This window comes from Priapulus caudatus, unplaced genomic scaffold (genome assembly GCF_000485595.1).
Source record: "Priapulus caudatus unplaced genomic scaffold, Priapulus_caudatus-5.0.1 Scaffold348, whole genome shotgun sequence".
In the NCBI taxonomy this organism is placed as follows: Eukaryota; Metazoa; Priapulida; class Priapulimorpha; order Priapulimorphida; family Priapulidae; genus Priapulus; species Priapulus caudatus.
Window position 1 is genome coordinate 43,088 of NW_014577409.1, and position 7,808 is coordinate 50,895.

The 7,808-nt window shown below is 51.1% G+C and overlaps 1 protein-coding gene across 1 annotated transcript in view; it reads left to right on the forward strand.

The window, feature by feature from the left end:
• The window catches only part of LOC106809355 (gastrula zinc finger protein XlCGF8.2DB-like), a 9,820-nt gene extending 8,959 nt beyond the window's left edge, over positions 1-861 (forward strand). The window contains exon 2 of the mRNA XM_014812419.1: positions 514-861. Coding sequence (XP_014667905.1) covers positions 514-861 — 348 coding nt within the window. The remainder of the gene's footprint in view (positions 1-513) is intronic.
• Positions 862-7,808: the final 6,947 nt, after the last annotated feature.

The following is a 7,808-nucleotide window of genomic DNA, read 5'->3' on the forward strand; positions in this document are numbered from 1 at the left end:
GTCACAGCTTCAGCATCAGTCACAGCTTTAGCATCAGTCACAGCTTTAGCATCAATCACAGCTTTAGCATCAATCACAGCTTTAGCATCAGTCACAGCTTCAGCATCAATCACAGCTTTAGCATCAGTCACAGCTTCACCATCAGTCACAGCTTTAGCATCAGTCACAGCTTTAGCATCAATCACAGCTTCAGCCTCAGTTTCAGCTTCAGCTTCAGCGTAAGTCACAACTTCAGCATCAGTCACAGCTTCAGCATCAGTCACAGCTTTAACATCAGTCACAGCTTTAGCATCAGTCACAGCTTCAACATCAGTCACAGCTTCAGCATCAGTCACAGCTTCAGCATCAGTCACAGCTTTAGCATCAGTCACAGCTTTAGCATCAGTCACAGCTTCAGCATCAGTCACAGCTTCAGCATCAGTCACAGCTTCAGCATCAGTCACAGCTTTAGCATCAGTCACAGCTTTAGCATCAGTCACAGCTTCAACATCAGTCACAGCTTCCGACCTGAAGAAGCATCTCATGGTTCACACCGGCGAAAAACCGTTTGCGTGCGATACTTGTGCAGCGACCTTCGCTCGCAAGCATCTTCTTCTTTCACACGAGCAGGTGCACACTGGAAAGAGACGGTACCAGTGTGACGTGTGTAAACTGCGCATTGCGTCTGTGTCGGACCTGCACAAGCACATGCGCACTCACACCGGTGAGAAACCGTATCGCTGTGACGTTTGCAAGAAGAGTCAGCCAGGCCCCTCGACTGTCGGCCCACTTTGCCAAAGCTCACTCACAGTAAGCAGTCACACGACAAGACTAGACGATCATACGACGAACAGTCCAAAAAGAAGACCAACAGTCACTTGACGAGAAAATGCGGTCACATCATCACATGGCTAACTTTTTGGTGGTTTGGTTAACACACTAAGTTGTCCCACTACGAAGCTGTAATTGCACAACACAACTGATGTCATGACATTGCACTGTATCATGTCGATGCAGTGAAGGACGGATGTTGGATGCTGGTATCGTGCAGCCAAGCGATAGCCCATGGGCTTCTCCAGTAGTTCTAGTCACCAAGAAGGACGGTGCAGTGAGGTTTTGCATCGACTTCCGCAAACTCAACGATGTGACGAGGAAGGATGCGTACCCCTTGCCCCGCATTGACGATACTTTGGATTCCCTCGCCGGGGCCACATGGTTTTCCACGCTTGATCTGGCCAGTGGTTTTTGGCAGGTTGAAATGGATCCCCGGGATGCAGCCAAGACTGCGTTTGCGGTAAAGCGAGGCCTATTCTACTTCCGAGTTATGCGATTCGGCCTCGTCAATGCACCCGCCACCTTTGAACGGCTAATGGAACTCGTCTTGAGAGGTCTCCAGTGGAGGGAGTGCTTAGTGTACCTGGACGATGTTATTGTTTTCGGCTCCACATTCGAGGGTGCGCTGGGCAACCTTCGCGATGTGTTTGAGCGTTTGCGTCAAGGAGGAGTGGAGCGGGTGATCGCCTACTCCAGTAAGACGCTCTCCCAGACGCAGCGGAGGTATTGTACCACCAACCGGGAGTTGCTGGCCGTCGTGACCGCCGTCAAGCAATTCCGGCACTACCTCCACGGACGACACTTCACCGTGCGGACCGATCATGCGTCGCTCACCTGGCTTCTGAACTTCAAGGAGCCAGAGGGCATGGTGGCGAGGTGGATCGCCTACCTCGGGACGTTCGATATGAAAATCGAACATCGCCCTGGGAGGCTTCACAGCAACGCAGATGGATTGTCACGGTAGCCTGGTTGTCGACGGTGTAAGCGTGCTGACTGCCCAGACTGTAGTGTCGCAGTTGCGGGACGGGTGCTTCGCGCGAGAGCGAGGTGTCGGCCAGGACCATGGAGCCCGGTGCCAGGAAAGGATGGGGAGGCGCTAGACCGTTGGGACACCGCCCAGGTAGAAAAGTGGCAGCATGGGGATCCCATGATCAAGAAGATCCATGACTTGAAGCGGTCCCACGCTGAGCAACCCACCTACAATGATATGGCAAGTCTCCTGGAAAGGGAAGACGTTCTGGCATAACTGGAGCCAGTTTGAGGTACGCCGAGGACTGCTGCACCATCTATGGTTACCAGACCACCTGCGCGGCGACGCGCGGCCAAGGCTTGTGGCTCCCCCAGAGATGCGACGGGAGATCATGAACTTGTTACATGGGGCCCAGATGTCAGGACACCACGGGGCACTGAAGACGCTGGAGTGGGTGCGTCAGAGGTTTATGTGGCCGGGGATGCGGTGTCAGCAGTGCGACGTGTGCGCCAGGAGGAAAGGAGGGAGGATGCGCCGTGCGGAACTTTGGCAACAGCCGGTGGGTGCACCAATGAAGCGCGTGGCCATCGACTTCATGGGGCCCTTGCCAGTGACCAAGTCGGGTAATCAGCACATACTCGTTCTGTGCGATTACTTCACAAAATGGACTGAGGCTTACGCACTACCCGACCAGACAGCGATGACGACGGCAGACTGCCTCGTCACGAACTTCTTCTCACGGTTTGGTGTGCCGAGGACACTCCACTCTGACCAGGGGCGAAATTTCGAGTCGCGGTTGTTTGCCGGGGTGTGCAATCTACTTGGGATTGAGAAGACCAGGACGACACCCTACCACCCTCAGTCGGACGGCCTGGTGGAGCGATTCAATCGGACCCTCCAGGATATGCTTGCCAAGGTTGTCAACGACCACTGCGATGACTGGGACGACCATCTCCCGTATGTTATGGCAGCATATCGGGGAACCATGCAGGAGAGCACTGGCGTCAGCCCGAATATGATGCTGTTTGGCAGGGAGGTCGGCATGCCCATCGACCTGATGTGGACACCGCCCGACGACGAGTCGATCCCGGCCTGTCCGTCAGAATATGTTGAGTGGGTGAGGCAAGCGACGCGGCGGGCGCACGAACGAGCAAGAGAATGCCTCGATGGCGCAGCCGAGCGGCAGAAGAGGTGCTACGACAAGCACGTGAAACCGTCAGCGTTACCTGTTGGAAGCTGGGTATGGTACTTCTACCCGCCCGACGATGTCAAGTTGGGTAGGCCATGGACTGGGCCATACCTGGTGGTTCGGAGTCGTGGTACCCTCCGGTCGATACAGGCCACAGAGCACGGACCGGTGAAGGTGGTCTGTGTAAATAACCTGAAGCCGTACGAGGGGAAAGACGCCCCGGAACGGTGGGTGGTCGATGATGTCGGGGCCGAGGACCCTAAAATGCGGAAAGCTGAGGGGATGAGGGCAATAGAAGTGGAGGTGGGGACAGAGCAAGAAACTGCTGGGGCTGAGTGCGAGATGCCTGTCGACCAAGAGACGGCCGACACCGACGATGGTTAGTCGGAACAGTGCGACGCATGACCCCCAATGGACTTGACGTCCTCGCCAGCCGACAGCGAAGGAACAGAAGTGGAGGTGGGGACAGAGCAAGGAACTGCTAAGGCTGAGTGCGAGATGCCTGTCGACCAAGAGCCGGCCGACGCCGACGATGGTGAGTCGGAACAGTGCGATGCACGACCTCCAACGGACTTAACGCCCTTGCCAGCCGACAGCGAAGGAGACAAAGTGGGGGAAGCGGGCATGGCAGACGAGACGGCGCGGTGGCACAAGGCCGTTGGAGCCATGGAGCATGGGTACCGACGACGGGGGTTGGCGCAAATGCCGGAGCAAGTGACGCGCAGCCGGCGGCAGGTGCAGCCGCCCGCGTACTACGGCTTCCGGAAGGAACAGTAGACAGATGAGTGGCAGCGGGAGGGAAGAAGAGAAGACCTCTACGGTGGCACTAGGATTGCTCAAACTGGGGTAAGACCCCGTGGTGAGATAACACTGCACGAGTCTGTGGGGAGGAGGAAGTGACGAGGCGTACGACGCCTCGTGAGTCTCCTGCAGGTGCTGATCACGCTCGCGGGGTTACGACTCCTCCTTTCCAACACTGCCGGATGTGTTAGCGGAGCGGACGGGGATGGCACGTGTCGATCTGGAGTATCGACGCGGGTGGTGGGGTCACGCCTACTGCCTGTGCGGGCAGATATCGCCTTGCCCGTGTAGACCCACCGAGGAGCGGGTTATGTGTTGTCGCCCGAGCGCCGGCGACGTAATTGCCGCTCGACCGACTACATGGATGGTGGGTGGCAGAAGGCGCACACGGAAAAGAGCGAAGCCAACCTGTCGCCGTGGGCCATTCAACTTCCCTCTTTGTTGAACACTCCTCAACAGTGAGTGAGCGAGCGAGCACGTTCTACCGACCTGTGGACCTGGAGGAGGCCACGTCACAGCGTGGGAGGAACTTCGCATAGTGCCGGGGTCCACTAAGCGCCCCGTGCCGCGATTCGTTTATTTTGTAGTTTACGCATTCTTTTGTAATGTTTACCGCTGGGCGGTTGCCCCTTGTTCTTAGCGGAATGTGTGTTTACAACGTGCAGTTGCTCCCCCAGTGGTTAGACTAGTATAGCATGTGTCATCTGCTATGTTTTATTTTTATTTGGTAGTATAAATTGAGCAGGGCCTTTTCAATTTTAAGTTGGGGGAAGTGTAGCAGATTCCCTTTTAGGATCATGCGTTTCTGTAGTGGGTGTTACAGTTTTATCTCACGAGAGATGGCGCTAGTGGGGGTGTCCCGCAATGAACAATTTGTGTGTACCCTCCGCGATGACAGTCCCCGGCATGGTAAAAACAATAGGCAGAAACGGCGCGAAAGGAGAGACACGCGGGAGGTTATGGGAGAGCAGCTGTGTTTTTAGAATGTGTCCGATATCAATAGTGCAGTGCATTACTTGAGTGTTCTGGATTTGTGGTAGCAGATCTTTGTAGTGCGCGTACTAGTACTACTACTAGTGTGGTATGGATTCATGTACGGAATGTACTGTACCGTGTACGGAATGTATACTGATGGTGTGATAATTATGTGTAGCTGGCGTGTGCGGTCACTGCGGTGAGTGTGCGCAGACACATCGGAGGTTGTGAGTGAGCTTACACTCGCGTTACTACAGTTTAAGCTAACGCTAACACTCGCGGGTTGTTCCTCAATTCGCATCGCCCTGCGAACCGAGCTTTCGCATATTTTATACACCAGGGGCGCCACCGAAAGCGACACCCCTCGTTAGACAGTCTATACAGTATAGCGAAGTGATCTGTTATCCGACCTTATTTGTGATGTATAGGCCCTGGCGTTTAAATCGCACGTAGTGATTATTAGTTCGCGTGTTACGGTGGCGTGATGGTCTTACGCGTCGAATCGCGCGCGATGATGACTCGAGTCTGGCTCGGAGCGAACGTGCTGCTGTTGCTGTGTTGGTTAATGTGTTAATTGCTTCTTAACTTTAGCACGCGTTACCTAATAAATATTAAACTTATTGCCTACTTATTGCTTATTACTTCTCACTTCGTGACCGGCACCCCCCTCCGTATCCTCTCACTGGACGACCGGAACCCCCCCCCCCCTTTCTCGGCGCTCGGGTGTTCTACTGTCCACATGCCACATCGCGATCCTTGTGATCGCACTCGTAAAGGACGGGGTGTTAACGGCCCTGTCAGGGTGCGCGGCGCAATGGCAACCAGACCTATACCACGGCCAAAGGTATTGCTCAAGTAAAGTCGAGTAAAGTAGCCCGTTAGGTAGAGAGAATAGGAAATCCGTTACATATATAAGGGGCACAGTGGCGCACCGCCGTTGTCAAATTTAACATCGCCGTTGTGATAATGCTCCTGTAACAACCCCAGACATTTAAATTTTTTTAATTTTGCTGTGGAGAACCCCCAGACCACCCCCTCCCTCTCTCGCCCGCGTCCACCTGCAGGGTCTGCATGCGTGCATACGACACGCCTTTGAATCCATCATGCGCGTTTTTCCCCAAACTGACAATTACCTCCTTTGTCTAATTTTCTCTCAGAAGAAACCCTATTATTTATGATAATTGTCAATAATCTAGATATTATAACAAATATATTATTTTATAAATTACATTTTTGTTCCAAAAGCTCAATTTCATTTCTAATACAAATATCATAGTACTGTAACATGTGTTTTGCACGTGTTACATGAATTAGTCAGTGGAGCTAGACTAGTAGTTGTTTTAGTCATAGTCTAGCTAGACAGAGCTTCGCGCATCTTGTGCGGCTAGATTGATGTTATAGGGAGAATAGTAAACGTGTTTTATGTCGGCCGTTTCTAGGGTCATTGTGAAATGGGGGATAGGACGCGGTCTGGGAGAACGGCTACATGTGCGTGCAGGATGAGTTGTATGAGTTTTGGGGGGAATTTTATATAGAAGAGAGATGTAGGAAGGGAGGATTTCGGGTTCTGATCGCGAGAGTACGCGCACGCGCGTTCTTTGTCTGTGTGTAAAGGTAGGGGCACACGAGCGATTTTTATCGCCCGATCGCCGCGAATTTGAAAATCGCTCGAAAAATTCGCCCGTGTGCCCGTTCACGTCGACGCCGATTTTAATCGCCCGATCGAATCGCCCGTATCCAAAATGTTAGATATTTTCGGGCGATTATTTACGCCGGGCGATTACTGAACGCTCATTCCTCGTTACAGTACGTAGTAGTAATTCATTAAAAATAATAGCATAATATGAACTATAAATGCTATAGTACTGTATTATATTTTTTGTATTGTATAGTTTTGTATTACTTAGATAATTATCTTATATATGAGCTCGCGAAGCAGGTCATCTTCTGTTTCCTTCACGCCACGAAATTTTCCTACGTCATCATCAAATTCGATAACGAAATGAGCAAGCATATTCCTCGCTCTTTGCTCTTTGGCTAAAATACTAACTGCGCGTACTGACAGACGACACTCGGATAATATATAATAATGATAAAACACATTCGCACGCACACACGCACATGCCCACACCCAGTGGCGTATCTAGGGGTGGGGGGCAAAGGGGGCACGTGCCCCGGGCGCCATGTTCAGGGGGGCGAAAAAAAAGTAAAGGTAAAAAAACGCAAAAAAGCAAAGGAAAAAAAAAAAATCTGCCTATACATTTTGTTGTAAACTGAAGTGACGTATAAAACGTCGGTAAAAATTCAATTTCCACTTTTCAGTTCAAGTTCCTTCCGAAGGAGTGACTGCCAGAGGCATATAGTCTCTCAAACGCATATGTGCTACGCGGGTGCAGTGGAATCTACACCCAATATATCAAGCTTCTTTGCAGCAGATAGAGAATTGTCTGTCTTGATACAGAAGTGAGATTTACGGATTATTTAATTAAACACAATGTGCCTTTGAGGGCGGCAGACCATGCAAATAAACTCTTCAACAAAATGTTTCCAGACTCACGTATAGCCAAAAAGTATGGTTGCAAACATACAAAAACACCTGAAATTCTGAGAAATTGCAATTCTTACCTGTGTTTTAATACATGTATTATATTACTATAGTAACGTCTTAACTCTGTACGCTCTCTGAAAAGTCATGAAAAGTGTTTTAAATCCTAACTTGTAGGGTTGAGATAGTGTCATCAGACATGAGAATATGGCCCACAGTATGCCTCATTTTGCAGGAAAATGGCTTAAATATTTCAATTTTTTGGGGGTGCATGCCCCCAGACCCCCCTAGCGCTGGCATGCCTACTACACACACTATACGTGCCAAACGTACGGTTGTCAAATTTGGCATGCGCGTGCATGTATGTTTTTCATGTATAAATGTATGTACGTGTGTTTGTTGTTTGTTCGTTTGTGTGTGTATGTGTATGTTTGTTGTTTGTTCGTTTGTGTGTGTATATGTATGTGTGTGGGTGTGTGTGTGTGTGTGTGTGTGTGTGTGTGTGTGTGTGTGTG